This window comes from Hippocampus bargibanti, linkage group LG17, assembly GCF_051943395.1.
Source record: "Hippocampus bargibanti isolate YZ-2025 linkage group LG17, ASM5194339v1, whole genome shotgun sequence".
Classification (NCBI taxonomy): Eukaryota; Metazoa; Chordata; class Actinopteri; order Syngnathiformes; family Syngnathidae; genus Hippocampus; species Hippocampus bargibanti.
In genome coordinates this window covers 226,005-251,925 of record NC_142750.1, presented here as the reverse complement: position 1 = coordinate 251,925, position 25,921 = coordinate 226,005, and the positions used below count along the sequence as shown (strand labels likewise).

The following is a 25,921-nucleotide window of genomic DNA, read 5'->3' as shown; positions in this document are numbered from 1 at the left end:
TGTCATTCATTGGAGATGCCCCTTGTAATGCGGTGCACCTTATGTATGGGAAAGGTCTTTAAATATGTCGTTTTTCACATATTTTTACATAATTTTTGGTAGTTAATTAATTTAAGCAACAAATAACTGGGGAGCCAAAAGAGCCGGATCTTTTTCGTGAGCTCGGCCAAAAGAACTGGCTCTCTGAAAAAAGCCGGAATTCCCATCACTACTGTGCACATATACATAAAGAATATTTGATATAGTGTATTTTTTAAACATGAGTAATTGGTTTTTCACATATTTTTACATGATGTTTGGTACTTATTTAATTTAAGCAACAAGGCAAACTGAGGAGCCATTTGGGAGCCGGCTCTTTTTAGTGAGCCGAGCCAAAAGAAGCGGCTCCCCGAAAAGAGCCGCAATTGCCATCACTACTCCGTTCCTCCCAGTCTACGGACGGGCTTGTCAAGTCCAGAAATAAACAGAAGCGAGCGAGAGAGCGCACGGAAGGAAGGAAGAAGAGAGGACATTCCTCCTCTCTCTCTTACTCTCTCTTACCCCTTTCCACCTCACCCGCAGTATCTGCTGCCCATCTTCATCCAGGCAGCCCCCTCTTTTTTTCTTTTCTTTTTCATGGAGCGGAATTATCCCGCAGCTGGTTTTGGAGATCTCGGATCTGGCACCGGATGGACTTACGACAGATCGGCCAAAGCAAGGTAAGCGAGAGGCGGAGGGTGGGGGGTGGGGGTCTTCTTCTGCGTTCAAGCGGGCAGGCTCGATGCACGCGACTCGTCTTCTCAGGTACACTGAGTCGTATTGTTGTTAACGGGGGAGCTCCAGGGGGGGTCTCTGGAATGCCATTGAAGCTTATAGGTGACGATACGCAGAAGGGAGGGGGGGGGGCAATCGTGCCCATTTAAATAGGAAGGCGCGTAAGAATGACACATGACATGCGGCCGGCTGCACACGCGTGCCACACTGCAGCTTTGTCCAACGGCTGGCGTGACAACATCTTTCAAAAATAATACCATGTTAAAATGCATAGATGGATAGATTATTGTTCTAATAATAATACATTACAATGTAAGCGCCTTTCAAAGCTCTCAGTCACTTTACAGTCACAAATGACAAATAATAAGGAAATAATGGAATTTTTCATTTTCTGCCTGTAATGACACTATTAAAACAATGAAAATCAGTGAGCGAGTTCTTTAAACTATCCTAACTTTCTGAAATTTTGGCAGATCGTAACGAGTAAGGTACCACTGGAAAGCTTTTGAAATTATAAACAACAGAAAAGATTGAAAATATCAACGATTGAATGAAGGCAGATTTTCATCAGAAATCCAAAATGGCTGTCACTGAATACTAGGAACGATACTTGCAAGCTCTAGAAATACATATGCTAATGCTTCTTTTTGCTTGACACTTGGCAGTTATGGAGAAAAATAGATATTCTACCGCTTCTATGCGTTATCAAAATACAACTTAGTCACCTTTATAAAGTTAGCAAAAAGAGCGTCAACTTCAAGCCATGTGTTTTCCCGGAAATTTCATGAAGCAGCTTGGAGGCAAACGTGTGTCATACGTCATAAGCTGCCTAGCTTGGAAAAAGCCAGCAAAAAACCTGACGTCCTTCCCAAAAATGCAACGACACGCCACATCTCAGAAATGTTCCCTCGTTAGTAAACAGTGCTTGAGCATCGGCTCACGTGACTGGTCGCCGTCGGCTCACGAGACGCCGATGCCTTCCGCCGCCCGTCGAGTCTGGCGGAACGAAGCGTGGCCGCGAGCCGAGCGCTCTCGCAGCCTCACGTTGGCCGTTGCCTTGACAACCACGCCGATCCTCCTTCAGATTCTTTGGCAGGCTTTCTGTGGAACAAAAAATGCCGCGTTTCCATCTTTAGACGTGTTGTTCCTTTCCTTCCGTTGCCTGGCGGCTGACTGGCAACAGGTGGAAAGCTGTTGGTGGGCAATTTATCTCGGGGGAGTTGCCAGTCTTTATTTTGGCCTTGGAGGCGGGATCAATTGACCATAGTGAGCCTCGGAAATATGCCGATTGATGTTTGTTCCGTATGCGGAAGCGTCGCGGCTTGGAATTGAAGCGCATTTACATGGGACAGGAGATGTGAGACAATCTCTTTTGGTCAGTGGATGCTACAGCTTCCTGTTTGCTTTCAACTTTTAGCTTGTAGGAGATGTGCACATTCCACCGTGACGTCCCTGATCCATTGGTGAAAAGGACACTTTGATACTCTACTCCTTATCTAGAACTGCGTCATAGCTGTAGAAAGTGCTCAAGATTGCAGTCATTTAAAGTTTGAGCACGATGGCTGCCTTGACAGCAGCTCCTGTATTTTGTTTTTCAACTTCTTCCTTTCCTCTTCCATCACTTTGCTGCTGTGAAATGTCCATTTCTCCACGGCGAGACTATTGAAGGCTAATCCAATCCAATATGTTCAGCCTGATGTATGGAAGCGGCAGGTCGTCTCACCACGACCCGGAGCTGCTCCACCGGCAGGCCTATGGAAGCCCTCACCACCTCCAGGGTTATGCAACCAACCAGCACCAGCACCAGCACCAGCACCAGCACCCAGGAGGCTCCAGGCAGGGGGCGGTCTGGGGTGGACGCACATTGGGTAAGAAAATGGGGCCGCCTTTTGGCCACAAATGACCTTTTGAATCAGCGTCAATAACATGTTCATCCCAGCAAGACCTAGATCGTTACATAGCTAACAGATAGCTAGCGAGATAGCCAGCCCGTCAGATAGCCAATACATAGTAAATAGCTAGCTAGCTAGACAGCCATATAGCTAATAGAGAGCTAGCGACATAGCTAGCCAGCCAACCCGATAGCTGTGCTTGTTGTTTGGCCTCGAGTTTCAAAGTGAGCGTTTTTTTCCCCAAATGGATGTAAGGCGTCATGCATGCATGCGGTTGGTTGGCAGGCCTGTCAGGACTGTTTGACGCCGGGCTCCACCACTCGGGGCCGTCGGGTCCCGATCCGTCCGTCATGAACCTGATCTCCGCTTTGGATTCCCGCGGTGCGCAGCCGCCACCCTCCGCTTCTTCCCTCCTCACCCAGTTTCGCAGTCCCTCTTGGCAGACGGGTAAGTGTCGGCGCGGTAGCAAAATGGGTCCAGTCCCAAATCGACTGTCCATCTTGTGTCCCGCAGCCCCGCCGGAGCTCTTTATTTCGGCTTCCGGTTCCTTCTCCTCCCCCTCGGCCCTTTCGGCGTACCAGCATGCGGGCTCTTTCCCCGGACGCTCCTTCCCCCCTTCGTTATCCCTGCAGGACGCGACTGCCTATAGCCCAAATTCCAACGCTTTGCTGTCCCCTCATGACCCCCTGATGCACATGAAGACACCTTCGCAGTCCAGCTTGGGCTTTGACCGCCTGCTGTCCTCTCAGGGTGGCGCCTACCGCGGTTCCCAGGAGCCGGGTCACGTGGCGCCCACCTCCTCCGCTTGCCACCTCCCCCCTCCCCAGTTTAACCTGCTGCCCTCGCAGCTCCACAACCAGTCCCCTCAGCTCTATAACGCCTCGTCCATGTTTTCTTCCACGCCGGCGCTGATCGCCCCTGCGCCGGAGAGGACGATTCCTCGGCAGGATTCGGTCATCAAGCATTACCAGCGTTCCCCCCCAGCTCATCCCGCGACGCTCCCGCCGCAGCAATATCTCGGTTGCGGGGACTCACTGGGCTACCGGCAAGTGGCGAGCCAACAGCATCACGTCTCCTATAGTCCCTTGGGGAACCAGAGTCCACCCTCGGATCCCAAACGCTCGCCGTACCGACCGAATACGAAAACACCCTACGCTCCTTCCTCCGACAGCTCGTCGTCGTCCTCCTCAGTTGAGACCAAAGAATCCGAGAGCTCCACCAGTGGCTACTCGTCCAATTCGGTCTCGTCCGGCACGCCGCCGTCGTCCAACGGCTCTTTGTCATCTTCGAACCCCGAGGCCGGCACCGCCACCTCAGCGGCTCCCTCGCGTCAGCAGCCCCCACCCCAAGCGGCACCGCCGTCGTCGGCTCTCTCAACGTACGGTTCTCCACCTGGAGCCCGATTCAACGCCGGCCTAGCGGGCCAGAGTCCACCCCAGCAACAAGCCCAGTCGTACTCTCCCAAGCAGCTGGCGTCGACTCCCGTGACACAATCTTGCTTCGGTTCTCCTCAAACCTGCGACATGAGCTCCGGAGGTCACGGAGGGAAGCCTTTCGCCGATTTCGCCGCCGGCGGACGTTCATTCTCGGCAGAAGTTGTGTTCGGCGACTCGAGCTTTAATCAGAGAAGAGCAGAGAGTCCTCTAGGGTCCGGGAATGGCGCCGGGTCAACGGGAAGTGCGGGGTCGGGAATTCCCGCCCTGGAAACTGGACTGGGACCTGTCGGTTCAGGAAGCGGTGTCGGCAGTTCGTACCACTTGATGGAGCCCAGTCAGTCACCCGCTCCCACTTCCGCCGCCCCGCATCGACCCGAGCCGTCGCCCGGAGGCTCGGGGGCCGGCAAATACCCGCCCCCCGTCTTCTCGCCCGCGTTTGCACCGTCGTCACATCTCACGAGTGACAGACGGCAGCCCTACCGCCCGGCTGCGTCCAAAACCAAACCGCAGGCCGACGCGCCGTGTGGGGAGCGCTCCCCAATGGAAGAAGCGGATCATTTCCTCATGCACCAATTACTCCGGACGCAAAGTCCAGCTTCTCATTCCGCCCAACTTCATCCGTCGTCCCCGCGGATGCCGGTACAGCTCCCGCTCGCGGGAAATACGCAAACCGAGGCAGCCACTTGTGACCCCGACGTGATCTCAGACGAGCGTCGCCGCCTTCACGATGTGGTCCGGACCTGCAGCGCCACGAGCGCTGCAGACCTTGAAACCTCAGGGGGGTTGAATAAGCAGCAACAGCCCGAGTCTGAGTTGACAATCTCCAAACCGGCTTCGGAAGACCCTCTGTCCCCTACTAAGCGCTCCCGGCAGGCGGACTCGCAGCTTTCTGCGGGCCATTATGGAAGCGGGGACCCCTACGCCCAGCGGCCCCACCACATGGCGCACCCGCAAGCGCAATGCCTGCCATCCCCGCCCTCTCGGCATCCATCGCAACAGAATCTCCCTGACTCCCAACATCCTCACATGGAGCTAAAAGAGTCTTTGGACGGGTCAGACTACTTGTGCGATACGGCAGATGTGCAGCAGGGTCGGCACCGGACGATGACTTTACGACCGGACTGCCCGGGGCAAACTGCCATGCTGCATCCTCTCATGCCCGGGGCGAAAACGGACCCCCAGCATCCGCCGCCGCAGCATCCCTTGAGCCAGCAAGCGATGGCAGGACCATCTCCAGGAGCGCAGCCCGCTGGAGTGGATTCCCACCCTGGCGGTCTGTCCTCGCAGCGAGAGAATCAGAGTCTGGATCCGCGCTACAACCTTGGAGCGCCGAGAGATCCAAGCCGAATACGCCAGGACTCTGCGTCCCTGCTTGATATGATGGACCGGCGACTCTCGCAGCCAAGGACCAGAGAGAGTGGAGGTTCTCTAGCGCCGGAGAGACATGACGTGGGGACCGGTTCCGGTATTGCGGAAGGCGACGGCGTCGGGGGTGGAGGACGTCTGCCAAGCCACCACCTCGGCCCGCAAGCGCCCTCGGAGCTTCATGGCTTTCTCCCCGAAGCATCCTTGGTTTTACCCACCGCCCCTCACCTGCACCTCGTCGACCCGTCTCAGAGCCACGCCCACCACCCACAGCGGGCGCACGGTCACCACCAACCCCCCCAGTGCCACGTTCCTCATCAGATGGCGGGAACGCTCGCCAGCGCCCAACAACTGCAACATCCCCAACCAAGAGAGACGGACAACCAAGCGTCCCACTTGCAGCGTCTTAAGCCTCACCGATTTGACAACGTGAACCCCGGTGGAAGAACCAAACTGAATCCAAATCAGCCACAGGAGCAGTTCACATCCTTAACGTCCATCTGCTTCTCAGACTCTCTCTTAAACGATGAAGACCGGACCTTCTTTCCGGGAGTGGACGACATGTTTTGCCCAGCTAATTGTAAGTCCAGTTGCGCCGGGGATTCTGGAAGCGGTTTGCGACAGAGCGTTCCCCAAGGTCCTGGGCAAGAGGGCATGGAGGTCTTAAAAACAGGAGATGCTGGACAACCTTACGGCGTGGTGGGTCACCACAGGGATCAAGACTACGGACAGTATTGTCACAGTCTCTCGGGTTTGAATGTGGATCTAGACTCTCTGAAGACCCACCATCTGCCCTCCACCGTGAATACCGATCAACTGGGCCTCATCCAGTCCCAGGTCGCCGCCATGGGCTCGGATCCCGCCGCTCAAGACTCGCTCAGAAAAATGGCGGGGCCCGCGGGAGTTGTCGGAGGCCTGAGGAATACGAGCGCCGCCATGTTTTGTTCATCCCGGCCCAAAAAACTGCTCAAGACCAGCTCGTTTCATTTGCTTAAGCAGCGACGCGATCCTCAACCTCCGACGCAGAAAAACTACGCGCAGGAATATGAATTTGAGGATGACGAGGACAAAGCCAAGGGTCCGGCCGATATCCGTCTCAACAGCCGACGCCTCCCGGACCTCCTCCCCGATTTGGTTTCCAGTTGTCGACGGTCCGGCGGTCCGCCGATGAGAGACGTGGACTTCGGCCAGCCGTTGGGCTACTCGTCCCCGGGACAGGCGCCGCCGCTCCTGCCCCAGGACGGACCCAAGAAAAGAGGGAGGAAACCCACCAAACCAAAACGCGAAGGCCCTCCCCGACCCAGGGGGAGGCCTCGGATACGCCCTCTCCCGGAGCCGCCCTACTGTCGGGGCCCGGCGGGGACGTCCGGCGCCGAGAATCGAAGGGGCCGCGGGAGGGGGAGGGGTCGTGGTAGGAAAGAGGAAGGACTGGCGGCAACGCACCAAGACTTGAATAAAGCGCACGACCCCCCCTATCGCCCGCACCCCCAGGGACACTTTAGCCCAGAGCTCCATCTCCAGCAGAATCCACACCAGCGCGGCGGGCAACCGTTGGAGCACTGCCACAAATTTTGGCCGCAACAAGGACACCTCTTGCATCATCCCGCCACCCCCTCCCACCACCAAATGCTGCACCACGGTTACCAAGGACATGCGCCGGGACCGGCGCCGCCTCTGCTGCAAGATCCAGGCAGCCCCACCGAGGTACCGTCAAATGCAAATACACTCATCCCTCGTTTTTTTCCCGGTTAATGGGGACCAGGACCATCGGCAAAGTAGACTTACAGAATAATAGGACAGAGACACGATTGTCCTGACTGATTATGGTCTACGACTGGCCTGATTGCCCCATTCGCTTTGGTATCACCTCATCGGCATAACTGAGCCAATGTGGTAAAGATCTTGGAAGTGTGTTGTACGCACGATCCAAATGAAACCTCGCACCACCATGGCGATTTAGTGAAGGGTTTTGCTGTTTTATAAAAATAGCTTCTTTTACTTCTATTCTATTTTCTTTTGCTAAGAAACCTTTGAGCCCGGACCTATCGGAGCTGAGGTTTGGTACCGCCACCTCCCGACAGTACGGATATACAGTGATACCTTGGCTTACGAACGCAATTAGTTCCCAGAAAGTGTGTGTGTTCAAAACGTTAATTTCCCATAAGAAACCATTAAAATGAGAATAATCCGTTCCCAGGTCCCCATAAAACATCATTTTCAACTCGATAGGCTTTCAAACTACACACAATAGACCTTATTTTATGTAGAATAAATATGCTACGGTATTGTCATGAAAGAAATAAACTGGACTGTATAATCAAGTGGTTTTATTGAACTTTGTGATGGTCGTTGATGGCTTGATGGAATGGATAGCTTTTTGCGTCTCAAGGAGCTCTGGGTTGTACATCTTGGTAGTGAAGTTGTGATATTCCAACGGATGCAGGCAGACACACTAGAAACTTCAGTAATGGCTGGTTCTCTTTGAATTGTACGGATGGCTCGTGCGGGTTATTTGTGGAACCTGATTGATGGGACATTTTAACCTTGCAGTCTACACTCTGCCTTTGAACTATCAATAACGAGTCCGAATTTCACTGTGTTTTCTATCCATGTGCTCACCTTTTCACTTTTGTTGTTGGGACGGCTGCCTTTGACTTTTGTCCATCTTGCAGGTCACGCACCTTCCGGTTTCTGGCCTTCCCCGATCAGAATCCTTGCTGAGGAGCAATTCCCAGTCCGGCGCGGATCCGGCAGCCCTGTCTGATGGATCAATGGGGTCAGCGCCGGCGCTCGGTTCCAACGTGGACACCGGCACAAACCAGGACCAAACGCACCGTGACCTTCCCGGAGAGGTATTGATTTGAAATGGAATTGATCGTAGCGCACGTGGCAAAATGTACGCGTGGGGGGCATCTGAACCTTTTCAATCAACGGGAGAAGGAAAGGGTCCGCTTGAAAATTCTTCCACTTTTTCAAACTCGCCAAAGCCGCTCCAGATTGTCCATATGGAGTCGGCCGTCGTATCGCATCGCTTTATTGTCCCCTCGAGTGTTTTTTGTCACCGTCACGGAGTTATGGGGCCAAAAGCGCAAAGGCACTTGCAGTCGGTTGGCCGGCAAACGCTGCTCACGATTGGAAAGGGACGATTGGAAAGGGACGATTGGAAAGGGGACGTTTGGAAAGGGACGATTGGAAAGGGGACGATTGGAAAGGGACGATTGGAAAGGGGACTGGCTCCGTGCAACGTGTGACCAAAGCTGAGAGTTTCTCATCTTCTGTGTCAAATTATTCGCAACAGCTTGAGCGCCAAGCTAGCGGCTTTCTCACCAGGGGAGTCACAAAATGGCATCTGAATCAACAGAGGAAAGAGAAGAAAAAAAAAACCGTTGCACTAGTATCATGAAAATAATGGAGAAAAATGGAGGCGCTAGACTATTTGACTATTTGGCTTAGTGTTTAGAGAGTTAATGGCGTCGGGGGGGAAGAAGCTGTTGCCACGTCTGCTGGGTTTGGATCGGTAGGGCAGTTGCTGGAAAAGGTGGTGGGCAGGGTGCATAGGGTGCAGTCGGATTTTCCGCGCCCTTCTTGCAAGTCCTCGAGAGTGGCTCGGGCGCTGCCAATCATTGTTTTTTTCGCCGTCCAAACTGATCCGCCATTTCTTGACTGAGTGACGCATTCTTTTCTTTTCTTTTCTTTTATTTGAGAATCCAAATGCTTTGCTAGCTACAACTGCAACTGCTTTACAGTTGGCTGTCTGTCTTTTCAGACACGGGCGACTTGGTAACCATGGTGATACTGGCCATTTTTCCATACGCGCCGCTGCGAGTGTCGGAGCCCCCCCCCCCCCCCACTACACCCGCCTTGTGTACTTCTGCAATACTCAATCGCCTTTTAATGAACCCGCTGGCAACGTTTGAACTCTGTTAGCATGGAAATGACAGTCAATGTGCCGTCATTTCTTGGGGGGGGGGGGGTCCATTGCCACCAAAACCCTTTATTTGGGGGGGGGGTTGTTGTCCTAAAGGCTTGTTATTTTTCAGATGATGTGGAAGAAAGAAATGGAAGAGGCGCTAAGCCCCGAAGCCTGGGGGGCCATGCAGAAAATCTCCACTTCTGTAAGTTGCATCACTAGAACGCAAGACGCGGGGGGGGGGGGGGGGGGGGGGGGGGGGCACGCCTTGGAAAACGCCACTTGGGGAGGGGGTCCTTTGGGGGCTCTTTTCGACGGGCCACAAATGAAGAGGTAGAAAAGAACGAGGATGGCGTTCCCATCATAGGACTTTTTTTGGGGGGCGGGGGGTTAGCTGACTGACAGCCAGTTCTCTGTGACTGACAAAAGAGAGGAGAGAGATCACTGTTACCAGGACAGCCGTTGCCGTGGTGACGCTACTTTTCTTTTCTTTTTTTTCACCTTCAAAGTGCAGGATCCTTGCTGCCACCTGCTGTCTGTTGAGGCTTACTACTGATACTACTGCTCTTGAAATCCTTTTTTCCTTCCTCGTTTTTTTTTTCATGGTTTTTTTCATGTTTTTTTAAATCGTTTTTTTTCATTGTTTTTACATCGTTTATTCCTTCCACGTTTTTTTACAGTTTGTTTTACATTGTTTTTTTGTCTTGTTTTTTTTCATCCAATTTTTTTCATCAGTTTTTTTACATCGTTTTTTTCCTTCCACTTTTTTGCAGCTTTTTTTTGCATGTTTTTTTACATGTTTTTTTCTTGCTTTTTTACATCGTTTTTTCCTTCCACGTTTTTTACATCGTTGTTTTTGCATCATTTTCTTTGCATTGTTTTTTTTCATTGTTTTTTTACATTTTTTTTTTCACATTGTTTTTTTCGCTTTTTTTCAGGGTTTTTTTTCCACATCGTTTATTCCTTTCACGTTTTTTACATTGTTTTTTTTGTGCTGTTTTTTTACATCGTTTTTTAAGGGGTCTTGACATCCGCAAACGGCACACATGTTCCAGAAGTCAATGGAAGCTCAACTCTTGTGTGTTTTTTCTTTTATTTTTTGCCCCCCCCCTCAGGTCGACGAGAAAGCCTTTGATTTCAAAGGCGGTTTCGCGTCGTCGTTTTTGGACTTCCTGAAAGCGGGCAAAAAGCCGTCCGGGCTGCAAGCGTTGGACGAGCGTGACGACAGCCCTCCTCCCGCCCCGAAAGGTGGCATCGGAGCCGTCGCGCCCGGCGCGCCGCTCTCGCCGCCTCCGCCGGCGCCCGCGTTCGACCGGGGAGGCCACCCGACTCTGGCCGGCTGCCCGAGTCCTTGCGAGCCTCTGGACGAGGAGCTGAAAGGGAACCTGGAGGCCTTGCCCTCCTTCTCCTCGGATGAGGAAGACTCTGCGGGGAAAAACCAGGACTTGCAGAAGAGCATCTCGTCCGCCATCTCCGCCCTGTACGACGCCGTCAAAGTGGCGTCGGCTTTGTCGCCCCCGATCCCGCGGGAGGCGGCGCTCGGCCCCTCGCCTCCCGTCGCGGACCCGGACCAAGAAGTGGGCGTTCCGCGCGCCCACTTTGTCCCGTCGCCGTCCAACGAGGAAGACGAGAGACAAAGCGGAGAAGCGGCGGAGGAGGGCGGCGGCGGGCGACTCGGAGGCAAAACGGAGGCCGATCCGCAGGCGGGAACTCGGAATGCGGACGCGCTGCGTCAAGGTCGGAAGTCGGCAGAGGCTTCGCAAGTTGAAGGTACCGTGACACCAGCCGCTCAAAGGTCGCCGGGTTTTTTTGGGCGCCGCGTTGGAATGATGAGCGCCACCGACGCAAAGCTTGCGGCCTTTTGTCTCCAACTAAACTTTTGTCGGCAAAGCGACGGCGTGACTTTGGCGCCAAGCTGATGCACCGCCTCTTTGTCTTCCCAGCAGGCGCTGCTCCATCTCCGCCGTTGGGGTCAGCCGCCGTTTCGCCATCGCCGCTCCTCCCCGCGAGCCGGGCCGAGCGCCCTTGGCCGCCCCCTCGCCCCGAGCGGGCGACGGCGGGCGCCTCCCCGCCCCCCTCGCCGCCTCTCCCCAACCTGGCCCGGAGCCACCCGGCGGCCCCGCCTCCGCCGTCGTGCCCCGACCGGGACCCCGAGGCCTCTTGGCCGTCGTCCCCGTCTTGCTCGCCGCCGTCGCGGGGGCTCGCCGCCCTCCACCTGGCCGAGAAGCAGGCGGACGCCGCCATCGCCGGGCGCAGCGAGGAGGAGGACAGCGAGAGCGGCGGCGAGGGCATCTTCCGCCAACGCGATGAGTTTGTTATCCGCGCGGAGGACGTCGGGACGCTCAAGGCGAGCGAGCCTCGCCGGCGGGCGCCCTTCGCCGCCCTCGTTCCCGCCGCACAAAATGACCGTTGTTTGTTTTTGCGCCATCAGGCGGCGTTGCGGACGGGTCGCGAGCCGCCGCCCATCTGGAGGGTGCAGAAAGCTTTGCTGCAGAAATTCAGCCCCGAGATCAAAGATGGCCGACGGCAGTTTTGCGCCACCAGTAATGTGAGTTTGCCCGTCGGAACGCCGCTCGACTATCGTTAGCGAGGCAGAGGCGCTAACGATTAGCAAGAATGATCACAAGGCATCCAAACTCATCTTGGATGAAGAAGAAGAAGAAGAAGAATCCATTTGATTTCTAAGTACCTTTCAAAACTCTCAGTGACTTTACAGTCCCGGGATCAGTTCAGAAAAAGATAGAAAGCTAAGCTAGCTAACTAGGTAGCCAGCTAACACGTTTCCTCAAATGCTCCCCATTTTCCATTCCCGAATCCGATTGGTTTGCTTCTGCGTCCGCAGTATTTGGGTTACTTTGGCGATGCCAAAATGCAATACCAGCGTTTGTATGTCAAGTTCCTGGAGAACGTCAACAAGAAAGACTCCGTTCGCGTGTGCTCCAGGAAGCCCTGGCGCACGACGACTCCGACTGCGCGGTAAGTCCCCGACACCCGGCCGCCATTTTGTCCCCGCTGATTGAAAGTCGCCGCGACCGACAGGCGGCAATCACTAGCAAAGCAACAATTAGCCGCCGCCGCCGCCGCTCACCATCCGACCGCGCCCGCGCTGGACGGCGACGAAGAGGAGGAGCCGCAGAAGAAAGAGGCGGATCCGCGGGAGAAAGCGGAAAAGGGCCTCAAAGAAGGGCAGCGCCGTGAGAAAGCGGACAAAACGCCAGCCCTCAAACGGGAGCGGCGAAGCACGGACGCCGAGGGCCTCCCGCAAGAGAGCCACCGGGACGGCGGCCGGCGCAAAGAAAGGCCCGGCGAGGAGGGCCTCGCCCACGCGGAAAGGCAAGAGGAGGCGGCGGCGGCGGACGACGACGACAAAAGCGAGGCGCCCTCCGGAGGCGGGACGTCGCCCGACGACACGGAGCCTCCCTGCGGCAAGAGGGCAAAGTGGACAAAAGGCTCGCCGTCCTCGGAATCGGATTCGTCGGGCCCCGGCGGAGACGAAGGTCAGGGGGCGGGGTCGGGGGCGGGGCCGGACGCCCGGCTCACCCTTCCTTCTCCTTCCAGGACCAAAGAGCCGAGCCATGAGGGAGATGTTTCGCAGCTACGTGGAGATGTTGGTCAGCACGGCGCTGGACCCCGACATGATCCAAGCCCTGGAGGACACTCACGGTGAGAACGCACGGCGCCGCCGCCGCCGCCGCCATTTGGGCCCGACCATTCATTCCGTCGGCCGCCGTAGACGAGCTGTACCTGCCGCCCATGAGGAAGATCGACCGTTTGCTCAACGAGAGGAAGAAAAGGTTGCTGAGGAGAGTCGGCATGAGCGCTCAGCACCAGGTGAGTGTGCCGGTTGGCCTCCGGTTGGCCTCCGGTTGGCCTCCGGTTGGCCTCCGGTTGGCCTCGGAGAAGAAGACGTCTTGCAAAGGACCCGCTCCAGCTCCACCTTTGCTCTTTTGGCCGCGCCGCCAGGAGGCGCTTCACGTCTTCCCCAAAATGACAGCGGACCCGCTGGGAGCGGGAAGCGTCAAAGTGCGACTCGCCGGCCAGGGTTACGACCGCAAAACTCTCAACCGCGGCAAGAGGAGCGCGCCCGAGCAACAAGTGAGGCGGTTGTCACGGCAACGGACGCTTTCTTCCGCATCGGATGCCACGCGTCAAACCTTCCTCCACTGAAAACTCTCACTTTCTCCTCAAGTCATTCTATTAGCTAGCTATCTGGCTACCAAGCTAGCTATGTATTTGCTATCTATATGCTACTTGCTATTTATAAGCTATCGATCTTGCTAGCTATTAGTTATCGATTAGCTAGCCAGCTAACTTTCTATCTATTTGACTGATTTGGGGTTGGGTGAACGCCGGTGCGTGTGGCTGCCGCTGCTCACCCACAAAAAAAACTAATCCTGTGACTGTCACGTGACCTTGAGAGTTTTGAGAGGTGCTTAGAAATGAAATGGATTCTGATGATGATTAATGGTGTGTTAAAATTAAAGTCACCGCCGCCGAATCCGGCTGACCTCCGACTGACCTTTGGGTAAAAACCGAAGCTTTGACGTGTCTTTCCAGGATCTGAAGCTCTCTCTGGAAACGTGCCGCCTCTACAGCCACTATCATTCCCTTCACCACTACAAGTACCACACCTTCCTGCATTGCAAAAAGGAGGTAAGAGCGCCTCCGTCGTCGCTCCGATTGAATAATTGCTGCGCGGGATTTTGGGGGGGCCCAAAAAAAGGCGCGGCCATTTTGAAAGTAACCCCGCGACGCTGCGCGCAGACGGCCAGCATCGAGCAGGCGGCGGACGACCCGGGCCAGGAGGAGGTGGTGCAGCAGTGCATGGCCAACCGGGGATGGCTGGAGAGCCTCTTTGACTCCTTCGTGGAGCTGCTCGGCCTCGGCGCAAAAGCCTGAACAGCGGCACGGCAAAATCCGCAAAGTCGGGCGACTTTGAGGATTTCGCTCGCTCGGCTCGCCCTGAGGGCAACTCGTCGATGGCCGCTCGCCTTCCGTCGCCCTCATTTCGTCTGTGTAAGCTCTCCGTCGTGGTCCGTCCACGACAAGGTCGTCATCTGGACTTCTTTCAAGGTGTCGGACGTTTGCCTTCTTATCCAAGAGGCTTCGTCAGCGAACTCACATTTTTGCTGGTAGTTTTGGCCCTATTCCTATATCCCTACTGTCCATACGTGGCGGTGCCAGACTCTGCTATGATGGAGGGCTTTTCCCCGAGGCTCCACTGATTCCTTTTATTGTCCTGACTGATTATGGTGCCTGCGACTGGCCTGATTTGCTCTGGTATCGCCTCATCAGCATAACTAAGCCGAGGTTGCCTAAGAAGTCTGTTGAAGGAACGATCCAAATTGAACCTCACCCCACCGTGGCGATTTAGTGAAGGGTTTTATAAAAATAGCTTCTTTGACTCCCCTTTCAAAGCGTCTATTTTATTTCGCTACGATTTGAACCTCATTGTCGTCAAAGGAGTGGTTGCTCAGGGAGTAGTCCTCTGCTCCCCCCAACCTGAGAGCAGGGACCTATCACATCAGAGGTCCGGCACCGCCACCTCTGGACAGTAGGGATATATATATGGGGCCAAAACTACCAGCAAATTTGAGTTTGCTGACCAAACTTCTTGGATGAGAAGCGACACGTCCGACACCTTGAAAGAAGTCCAGGTGACGGCTGAAGAAACCTTCTCATTGATTGCCGTCATTTGGAGAAATCATTTTGAGGCTTTTTTTTGGGGGGGAAAAGATCCCCCCCCCCCACCACAGCCAAAAGCGGCTTTTGAGCGACTATGAAATAGTCTCCCTCGAGATTCCGGGTGGATCGATTGACACCAAAGCGGAGTGTTTTCACCTCTTGATTTGGGCTCTTCAAAAGGCAACTACAGAGACCAAGCAAGAACTCAAAAAACAAGAAAAGAAAGTCTGACATGGAATGATCCAAATGCCGCATGCCATGTCCATGTCCATGTCCATGTCCATGTCCATGTTTCTGTCTGTCGTCGATGACTATTGGCCAGCGTTTGGGAGCAGATTGTGTAAATAGTGTACTATAGCGTCTTCATGCTGGCCTTTCAACTTGTCCTGTACGTGACAAAAGGAAATAAAAGCGTTGGAACCACGTGGACGGCCGTCAACCGAGAGTTCCTCCACGTGTGTTTGGGGGAGCGCCGGAGGGCTACGCCTGGAGGTCGGCGCCAAAGTGTGGACTCTGGGCTTCGCTCATGGACAGATAAGTCGTCCTCATGGCGGGCGAGTACTGCCGAGAAAAGCGGAGACAAAAAAAACAATTCTGGCAATTCGCTCTCAGCGGTACAGGAGTGGTCCGTCGCCATCATCTCTACTTCTTAGAAGGTGTCGCTTCTCATCCAAGAGGCTTTGTCAGCAAACTAAAATTTGCTGGTAGTTTTGGCCCTATATATATTGAACCACTCATTTGACCACAATGAGGTTAAAATGTTAGCGAATGAACATAGATGCTTTGAAAGGGGAGTAGAAAAACCTATTTTTACAAAACAGCAAAACCCTTCACTAAATCGTCATGGTGGGGTGAGGCTCAATTTGGATCGTTCGTACAATAGATTGCTTAGGCAACATAGGATTAGTTATGCTGATGAGGTGATACCAGAGCAAATGGGGCAATCAGACCAGTTGTAGACCCCATAATCGTGCGGGACAATGGAAGTCATCAGTGTAGCCTCAGGGAATAGTCCTCTGCTCCTACCCAACCTTAGACAGGGACCTATCACAGCAGGGGTCTGGACAGTAGGGATATATATATATATATAGGGCCAAAACTACCAGCAAATTTTAGTTCGCTGACGAAGCCTCTTGTATGAGATGCGGAACGTCCGACACCTTGAAAGAAGTCCAGGTGACGGCTGAAGAAACCTTCTCATCGATATTCACGAGAAAACTCCTGAACGGCCCAAAAAGTTCTGCTAAGGAAGCAATTCGGGAAAAGGGCGGAATAGGAAAGAAGCTGACGCTGGACGATACTCACATGGCCCAAGCGTTTGGCGAGCGAAGCGTGCATAACGTCCGGCCGGGATCGAGCGCTCGCCATAGCAACGCACAAGCCAAAAAGGGGGCGGGGTCACACATAATCAGGCCAGAAAAAAGAAAAACAAGCAAGAAGGAAAACAAAAAAAACAAAGCATCCAAACAGGAAATGAGCTCCACAAGAGGAAATGCTTCCAAAATAAAACAACAAAGTGTCACGCAAGCTTGTCGCACAAGGTCAGTGTTTTAATCATAATAATACATTTAATTTCTAAGCGCCGTTCAAAACTCTCAAGGCCACTTCACAGTCACAGGATACGTTTTTCTGTAGGTGAGCAGCGGCAGCCACGTTTTGTTTCTGTGTATTTGATTGGTGAAATGGTGGCAATGTGTGGGTACATTTCAAACAGTCATTTCAATTCCGCGGGTCCACGAAAGTAGTCCTTGGACTCTGTCTTATTGTGTCTAGCTGGCTGTCTAGATAGCTATCTGTTAGCCAGCTAGCTCGCTTGTTATCTGGCTGGAAATTAGCTAGCTAGCTTTCTATCTATTTGAGTTACTTCCGGGTTGAGTGAAATAAGCTAGCTGGCTATCTATTAGCTTGCTAGCTTGTTATCTAGGTGGCCGGCTACTAGTTAGCTAGCTAGATTGCTATCTATTAGAGTTACTTCCGGGTTGAGTGAACGCTAGCGGGTATGGCTGTCGCTGCTCACCCACAGAAAAAAAACTCATCCTGTAACTGTAAAGTGACCTTGAGAGTTTTGAAAGGCGCTTCAAAATGAAATGGATTATTATTATTATTATTATTATTAATGCGTCCCCCCCATCCCACCGAAGCTTCTTTCTAAAAGAGAGACCCCCCCCCCTTTAAAGGAGGACCAAGTGTGGTCTCGGAAGGATGCTTGACGCATTGGATGGATGCATGTGTCTCATTCATTCATCGGTGAAAAGGATCAGCTCAGTCATGCACCACAAGGGAGCACTCTGACGGCGTTTGTGTCAGCAACCCCCCTCGCCCCTTTAGACAACAAAAGGGGAGAGCGGCAGCTGTGGTCAGACTTGTGACACCAGGGCGGCGTAGGGCCAACGCACCGACGGCGGCGGCGATCCTCTGCCGATCAACGACACGTTCTCGTATCGAGGGCTCCCACCAAACAGCATGGACTGATTCCTGCCAGGAAAACCACAAAGTAAAGACAGGAACCAATTAACTCCTTGACTGCCAGACCACGTGACAAAAATGTGACCACGCCAGTGCCAGGGTTTTTGTCATTGTCACTTGAATTGCAGGACCCTCAGAATATCGAGTTTTAGGACGACTTCAACGTAGACTCTCTTCTTTCATCGTAAAAAAAAAAAGAGTTAATTCCAAAGTTATATGGGTCTGGAGTTATCGGAGCTTGAAATGGGGGCGGATGTCCAAAATACAATCCATATAGGTTGATATAGTGCTTCAACAACAGCTGAAACTAGAACAAAGTGCGAACATCAAAGAAGAATACGAGGCGGAGGAAGGCAAGGAGTTGGCTGGCTACCTAGCTAGCTAGCTAGCTAGCTAGCTAGCTATGATATGAAATCCACACATTGGAAGACTGACTTTTGAAACCAAAATGGCCACTTTGACAGTACGAATAAGCGACTCGACTCAAGTAAGCTCGCCCTGGACTTCGCCGAGGGTTGCCCTCACATGTATTCCGGGGCGGGGGGCGGGGCGTCGGCAACCGCCCGAGGTGGCGGCCGGACGCCGACGCTGCTCGCGTAGCTGCAGAAGCTGTGGACGTCGGAGGACAGGCGTCGCGCTCGGGGGTTGAACGGGTCCTCCCGGTCCACCTCGTCTTTGTCCCTGGGCAGAGACGCAGCGCTTTGCCGGCGCGGAATAGCGGAAGGGGGGTGGGGGTTGGGCGCCTCGGCGTCACTCACCTGCCGCCCACTCGCGCTCGCAAAATGGCCGCTAGCACGGCGCAGAACGCCAACGCCGCCAGCAGGGAGAACAAAGCCAGGTAGAGGAGACCTTCCACGCCGTCGTAGCACACGCCCGTCAGGGCGTCCAGGTAGTCCTGCGCCGTCGGATACCGTCAAATCTGGGGCGGAGGCGGGCGCGGGCCTCCATGCAACACCCGGCGGATTGGGGACTGACCTTGTGCAGACTGCGACAATCCAGCAAGGCCGTCAGCTGGTGCAGATTAAATTCGCTGGTGTTCAACAGGCGCTGGATGCCTAAAAGGTCTCTCTGCGGGGGGTTGAGTGACGTTTGAGGACCCGATTGGACAAATTGTCGTCGTGGTCCTACCTGGGCGGTGGGAAAGATGGGCACGGAGAACTGCAGCAAACCCTGGACTTGGATCTGCATGGTGGTCAGCGAGCGCTGGCAGATTGTCAGCGACTGCGGAGGGGTCAAAGGTCAAAAGATTGCGGCTTGCGCTAACTCGATGTGCGATGGCGCGCATTTTCACACTGCGCTTGACAAGCTCGTCTTTGTCGACCGGGACGTGGCGGTCGGGAGTTTGTACCTGTTGGAACGGGTTGGCCAGATCTGGACCGCAGACCAAGTAGTAGTGGGCCACGTCTGCCCAAAACAAAACAAAACAAAACAAAACAAGACTTTCAACACTTTTGCAATGAATGAGGAAAAAATGAAAAAAACAGTGCAGCATTTTTGGAAAAGAATCAAGCAGATGTGTTGCCTTGACTCCGTTTTGGTACTGGACGAGCAAGACCAGTCATTGTTTGAGGGGATTACCTGCACTGAGGAAATGGCGGCTTTGGTTGACGACGAACTTGTCGGGAGAGACGCAGAAGTCGCTGGTGCCCTGCGGGCGTCACGTCACGTCACGTCACGTCAAAAAGGGAACTTTGCTCGTTTACAAACATCACTTGACTCAGGCGAGGCTAAAAATGCTGCAGGTGGGCGGGTATCATCCGCCGTTTGATTGACGACCGTGATCTTTCCAAGAAGAGAAAGAAGCTCTCTTGTCACCATTTCATTGCACAGCCTGACTGACGCCAGAAAAGTCGTGGAAAGCAAACAAGCCGCAAAAGGCGGCCGCTAAGTTCCTGTTTCAAAACGTCGCCGGTTAGCATCCGCAAGAGCGCCTGGCCGCATCCGTGCAGATGTCTAATCCGCAGATTCCGTGGGAGATTCACGCAACGGGGGGGGGGGCTCTTTGTACCCCCAACTGTGCCCTCAATGCGCCACGTCCGTGATCGCCATTAAGCCCAAATGCGAGGATTTGTGGTGGCTGGCGCCAAAGCACCCCGCCGAGGCCCATTTTGGAGGCATCAAGGACGCTTTGGGTTGTTTACCACCGCCATGATGCCCGTAGGCCGCCAATTTCCTAATCAGCTTTACGACGGGACGGCAAAGGAACCGACACCAATGAACAGGGCGGTGGGGGCAAAAACAAAACACCAAACTCACCACGGCCGCAGCCAAGCTAGCTCCCAGCGACGTCCAGCTCAGGAGGACGGACAGCGCCACCAAGGCCACCATCCTGCGTCGGGGCAGAAGGGCGGGGGGCGGGCGTCAATGTTCGGGACCGGGGACAGGGTGCCTCGGTTGGCACAAAGAAAGATCCACGTGGGGACCCGGCAAACGATTTTTGCTTTCAACGACCCCGCCGGTGACCTTTGGTGACGGGGAACGGCGGGTCATTAAACGCCACGTGCAAAATGGCGTCGGCGGCAAAGCCGCAAACGGGTGGCCCGGCACCTCACGGCTGTTGTGGTCACATTCATCTAGCGAGCTAGGTAGCCAGCTATGTAGCTAGCTAGCTAGCTATTTGCTGTCCATTAGCTATTTAGCTCGCTGGCTGGCTGACTAGCTATCAACCTGGCTATCTATTAGCTATATAGCTAAATGGCTGGCTAGCTAGGAGCTTATAAATGAAAAGTATAATTATTATTATGAATCCACCGGGCGGCTTTTCAAGGCGCGCTTCATCATGGACACGCGAGCCGCCCTTCTAACGGCGACGAGCTCGGCTGAGTCGTCGGACCTCCGTGAAAAAGGAGCAATAAATGCGGCTGAGAGCAGCCCTTCGTCACCACTTGAAGGAGCCGCGTGCTCATCCGGCCGCCGGCACGATCGATAAGCATTAGCCATTAGCGTGGGGGGGCAGGAAATGGCGTCTCCTCTTTCAGCGAGCAAAGCGTGGGCGGCGCCACATTGGACAAACATCAAGTCTGGGCCGCGGGTGGCCTCATCCATCATCCCTGTCGAGCCGCCTGGACCCCAAAAGTCAGCCATGCCGGCAAAAACGCTTAGAATAAGAAGAAGAAGAAGAATTTTTGGATGATGATACTAGTGCAGCGTGTTCTACCGGAAACACATTCCTTGTGTGTTCTACAGACTTGGCCCAAAAAGATGATTCTGATTCTGATAATACATTTCATTTCTATGCGCATAGCATCTAGCTAGCTAATGGCTAGCTAATAAATAGGCACTAGCCAGATAGCTTACAGCCAGCCATCTAGACAGCTAATAGCTAGCCAGCTAGCTAATGGTGAGTCCCCACAAAATGGCGTACAAGTGCTCCTAACTTTGCCCCAAGATGCCCCCCCCCCCCCCATCATTCGGCAGCGGTTTTTGGACTGGGACTTACACGGCGAGCAGTCGGCGGGCCCGCTTGGCCAGCGCCAGGCCCGCGGCCAGGCACAGGAGCGGGTCCAGGATCAGCAGAAGCAGGTAGCTCAGCCACCTGCAAGATGACAGACGCCGGTCACCATTGCTCCGCCCCCGTCCGCTTGCCGGCGTCTTTGGCGGCCTTTGGCTTCCAGCATTCAACAGCGCAAATCCATCGCCATGACATTGTCACGCTTCTTTCTAAAATGTCCTGAAACTCTGCACCGGTCCTCCAGGACGGACAGATGTTGACAATCTTTATCTGCAGAAATAAAAATCAGGCGCGATGGGGGCACCTGTAATACTCGCCGGAGGCGGCCAGCGCGGCGACGGCGCTCAGGTCGGCGGCGGCGGCGCCCAAGTCGGGCACGGCCGTCAGCTCCCGCGCGACGTTGTCGGCCATCAGCCGCATGAAGCGCAGAGCCTGCAGGTAGTCGGCCCGCGCCGCAAAGATCTCGTCCAGACGCTCCAGGTGGCGCCGGAGAGCCCGTTCGGCGTCGCCCAAAGAAGACGCCGTCTGCCAGCGCAAAGACGCATCGACGGAGAACAAGGATTGCCGTTAGTTCTTTGCTGATAGACAGCAAATAAATAGCCAGCTAGCTATATAACTAATAGATAGCTGATAGATAGCAAATAGATAGCCGGCTAGCTAGATAGCTATATAACTAATAGATAGCCAGCTAGTGTAGTAGTCCTTTGGTCTTTGGCCACATCCCCCCCATTCCAAATCCGGAAGATTGGAAAACAACACGGCGAGGGAGGCCAAATATGGAGTTTCGTGCTCCCTTGTCCACGTACAGCGGCATTTTGGAGCAACTGAAGACGCTTGGTGGAGGATTGGCTGAATTTATCTATTTGCTTTCTAACTAGCTAGCAGGCTAGCTATTGGTTATCTATGAACTAGCTAACTTGATCTATTTGAGTTATTCCGGGTTGAGTGAACGCTGCTGCATGTGGCTGCCGCTGCTCACCCACAGAAAAACTTCTCCTGTGACTGTAAAGTGACCTTGAGAGTTTTGAAAGGTGCTGATAAATGAAATGTATTATTATTATTATTATTTGTCAAGGCCAAAAAGCAACCGTGGGGGGGGGTTGCATCTTCATGAAATTTGACAAAAACCAAATGATGTCCCTGCAGGGGATCAACATGGGCTTAAGCCAAATCAATTCCACAAATGCTGGATCACTTTAACGCAAAGATGGCCACACACACACACACACGCACACACACGCACACGTGTGTGTGTGTCGTCTAAGGCGAATGTGAACAGATGTTGTTTTCCTCGTCAACAAGATTCCTCCGTGTCTTCATCCGTTGTACTTTGACACCCGACACCGCCGGAAAATACGCGGCAGTGCGCCGCGGCGTCTACCCACGCCGCAACACCTCCACACGGACAAAAAGATCAACACGCTAAACGTCCGCCCACAAACTTGATGACATTTTCATTGGCAACAAAGTTGGAAAATAATAATAATAATAATACATTTCATTTCATTTCTAAGCACCTTTCAAAACTCTCAAGGTCACTTTACAGTCACTGGAGAAGTTTTTCTGCAGGTGAGCAGTGGCGGCCACACGTGCCAGCGTTCACTCAACCCGAAACTTAATCAAATAGATAGAAAATTTGCTTGCTAAGAAATTGTTAGCCAACAGATACCTAGCTAGATAGCCAGCTACATAGCTAATAGATAGCAAATAGCTAGCAAATAAAGTCCCCCCCTTCCCCCCATGGCTCTGATTTCCCTCGACGGCATCTCTTACCAGGCCGCTGACGCTAGCCAAAGTGCGGTTGGCATTGCGGATGGCGTAGGTCAGGCGGTACGCGCCATCGTTGATCTCGCTGTTGCCATAGAAACCCACCCCGACGCCGGAGCTGCCGAGAAAACGAACGACGTCGGAAAACGTCGGCCGGCGGGAAAGACGGAAAAGTCGGAAAAGCCGGAAAAGCCGACCGACCACACGATAAGCCCGGCGAGGACGGCCGAACACGTGAGGCGGCGGCGGCGGCGCTCGTCTCCTTTGGCGTCTCGGTCCCTCCGGCACAGCGGCAGAAGCAGCGCTAGCGGCAGGCTAAGCGCCAGGCCCGCCGCACCCACGCAGCCCACCAGCGCCACCGACTGCCGAGGGGGGAGAAAAAAACCTTGGCTGAAAAGGGCCCGCCAAAATCTCGACCTTATTTTCAGCACGGTAGTTGACACGTGCGGTTTCTAACGTCGGAGGCCGGATCTGGCCCCCGGACCGTGACTTTGACACCCGCTTGAAAATGGCCAAACGAAGCCACAAAAGGGAAGCTAGCTCAAGAGAGAAGAAATGTGGGTGGGGGGGGGGGGTGGTACCGACCTGCCGGTAGTTGACCCGCTCGGGTCCGAAGGTGGCGTCCACGGCCCGGAGCGACCAGTCCAGGTGGGGGAAGCCGTGCAGCCACAAGGTCCACCACGGAGCCACGTAGTCTAACCTCGCGGGGGCGGCCATCCCGGCGACTGGGGGGGGGGCAAAGTTCGCGGCCCCCCTCGACGAGGCCAATGGCGGAGGGGGGGCGGCGGCGAAGGGGGTTCGGACTCCGAGCGGAACGCTGCCGGCGGTGCCTCCGAGCGACCGGCCGGTTGGACTGTTTTGATCCGAGGCACGGATGCCAGTGCGGGCGGGTGGGGTCCGGGGGGCGTGACGGGAGGCCGGGGTCACGCCCACCCGTCGTATCGCATCAGGACTCCTCCCACTGAGCCTTTCAATTGACTACTCGCGCCGTTTGCGTTGTGCGACCTCCGGTGGTCGATGGGGGGCACTGAAGTCAATTCCAAGGAGGGGCAGCGGACGCGGACCAACCGGGGTGATGCCAGGCCTGCTGGATGGCCGCCTGGAATCACCAGGTGGGTGACCCCTGGCACGTCAGGTCAAGGCCTCCGGCGCCGCACGCAGCCTTTTGATGAATGGACCTCTCGGTGGCCCCGAGGGAGCAATTATCAGAGGCCGGGCAAGGTCGTTCGTCACCATGCCACTTCCTGTTCAAAGCCCTCGCCCCCCCCCGCCCTCCAGCCTCCATCTTGCCTGACCCAGGAGGTCCGGCAAACCAAGGTCGGAGCTCGTCAGCCAATTGCACTCATTTCTGTCCCCCCTTGGGCTGAACTCGTTTCATCTAAAGAACCACGTCAGAACCACGTCGTGACGTTGTCGTCGAGCGTCCAAACGGCGCCCCTGACGTCGTGCTGACAACGCTAATCAGAGTCTAGCAAGCAATTTGGATGTCTCGCATTGGATTTTGGACAGCCGCCCCCGTTTCAAGATCAGATAACTCCAGGCCCTCCAGGGTCACTTATTATTAGCTCTTTAGCTGGCTGACTGTAATCTGGCTAGCTGTTGGCTATCAATTAGCTAGCCAGCTAGCTTTCTATCTATTTGAGTTATTATGACGATGATGATGATTTTGTCCCTGTCTGAGAGGGGGCGCCCCAATATTTCCAAATCGTTCCAATCATGCAGAAGAAGCCGAAAGCGGAGAGACGGCACGGCAGGCCATCCTAGCTTGATTGATTCCGGCGGGCTTCCTGCTTTTAAAATGGCTTATTCCAGCGCGGGGGGGGGGGCTTCGGTGGCTCGGGTTTGGTCGTGGGGGGGGGCACCAAGTGGAGCCAGACAGCCGCTATCAGTCTGTGAAGAAATGGGCCATTTTCGCCGACAGCTCTCCTTTCTGGAACAAATGGAAGATAGTCTCAGCCCCCCCCCCCCCCCCCCAGGACCCCACCCCCCACCCCACCACGAGTCAAGCAGCAGGTGCTCGCGCTGCATACCAACAAGAACAAGAAGACGAACAGGGGGCTGCAGCTCGGCGTGACACCGTTTGATTGGCGTCCCACGCGAAAATGACCCCCACCGCCACCAGCCGTTGCATCCGCGTGCCCGATGGGGGCGGGGGGGCATTATTGGACTGCAACTCGTTAATGTTCAACCCCCCCCCCCCCCCCCCCAATTAAAAAAAACTGCATGGGGTCTCATCTGATGGGGAGCCGTTTTTTCACGTGACGAGACGTCACAGCAAGATTTCCCTCCTCAATGCTGCCGAAGCCCCTTCGGAACATCTTCGGGTGGATTTCCGTCTCGATGACGTCAGCGCGTCGACGTACAACGTCGCACCTGGTTGGGAGATTACCTTGAGTGTCGACGCCTGAAGACGTCTCTCTCTCTCTCTCTCTCTCTCTCTCTCTCTCTCTCTTTTGCTCACCCCCCACCCTCCCCCCTCCCGCCAGTCTGACGCAAAAGCGCGACGGCGGCGGCGGCATCCAGCGACCAGACCAGACCAGACCCGGAGCAGAGCAGAGCAGAGCAGAGCAGAGCAGGAGGCTTTTCTGTCGCCCGGGGAGCGAGCGCGTGTTCGCGCGCGTGCGTGTCCCGAAGCAACATGTTTCCCGAGAGGGGACGCGGAAGCGAGCTGCGGCGGCGGCGGCGGCGGCGGGTCGGGAGGGTGGTGGCGGTCTCCTGCTGGATTGCGCTGTCGCTCTCGCTGTCGCTCTCGGCGATGTGCTCCTGCGCCAGAGCTCAAGGTAACGACCTTTTCTTCCTTCTTTTTTTGTGCTTGCCGACCGCAAGCAAGTTTGCAAGGCGTCTCGAGTCTCGAGTGAAAACCTCGCGCAGTAGTTGCGATTGAACGCAAACGTGCCAAGCGCGCCCCCCCCCCCCCCCACAAAATAGCAAAGAGCTTTCGAAAGGGGGCGGGGGGCGATTGTGCCCCTCCCCTCCCGTGTCGCGTCACCAAGCAAATGACCCAAAGGACCCCACCTCCCCCTCCCCAAAACATGTCCGCAATGTCAATGTGAGATTCGTTCATTGTGTCAAAGAATGTTTTGCTTTGATCGATCAAAGTCGCGAAAGATCAATAATGCGTGGCTCAGATTGCGGATGGAGCCTTCATGGCCTCAACGAGGGGGGGTTGCGGGGGGCTATTATTCCAAAAACTAGA

General features: G+C 54.6%; 2 protein-coding genes across 6 annotated transcripts; one reads left to right on the top strand and one right to left on the bottom strand.

Moving 5' to 3' along the window:
* The first annotated feature begins 53 nt into the window (after positions 1-53).
* On the top strand, positions 54-15,466 carry LOC148885036 (proline-rich protein 12-like). 4 transcript variants are annotated; one of them, XM_089018607.1, is made up of 16 exons: positions 54-698; positions 2,446-2,621; positions 2,931-3,092; positions 3,159-7,150; positions 8,119-8,298; positions 9,487-9,561; positions 10,472-11,126; positions 11,303-11,703; positions 11,788-11,904; positions 12,199-12,332; positions 12,396-12,853; positions 12,915-13,019; positions 13,090-13,187; positions 13,320-13,451; positions 13,914-14,009; positions 14,121-15,466. In XM_089018607.1, the coding sequence occupies exons 1-16, from the start codon at positions 616-618 to the stop codon at positions 14,253-14,255; spliced, it is 6,999 nt and encodes a 2,332-aa protein (XP_088874733.1). In that variant the 5' UTR covers positions 54-615; the 3' UTR covers positions 14,256-15,466. The 4 variants fall into 4 exon arrangements, with proteins under 4 accessions (XP_088874733.1, XP_088874732.1, XP_088874734.1 ...); XM_089018606.1 differs by having other exon boundaries at positions 11,300-11,703; XM_089018608.1 differs by lacking the exon at positions 9,487-9,561 and having other exon boundaries at positions 11,300-11,703.
* LOC148885035 (protein tweety homolog 2-like) lies at positions 15,188-24,519 on the bottom strand. 2 transcript variants are annotated; one of them, XR_016118045.1, is made up of 15 exons: positions 23,311-24,519; positions 22,927-23,087; positions 22,732-22,843; positions 21,263-21,483; positions 20,947-21,042; positions 19,764-19,836; positions 19,086-19,155; positions 18,856-18,911; positions 18,636-18,728; positions 18,483-18,575; positions 18,266-18,402; positions 18,033-18,188; positions 17,438-17,516; positions 16,347-17,363; positions 15,188-15,602 (listed from the first exon to the last, which is right to left on the bottom strand). XR_016118045.1 is itself a non-coding variant. In XM_089018611.1 (14 exons), the coding sequence occupies exons 1-14, from the start codon at positions 23,440-23,442 to the stop codon at positions 15,522-15,524; spliced, it is 1,560 nt and encodes a 519-aa protein (XP_088874737.1). In that variant the 5' UTR covers positions 23,443-24,518; the 3' UTR covers positions 15,188-15,521. The 2 variants fall into 2 exon arrangements, 1 of the variants encoding a protein (XP_088874737.1); XM_089018611.1 differs by lacking the exon at positions 16,347-17,363 and having other exon boundaries at positions 23,311-24,518.
* Between the last annotated feature and the right edge of the window lie 1,402 nt (positions 24,520-25,921).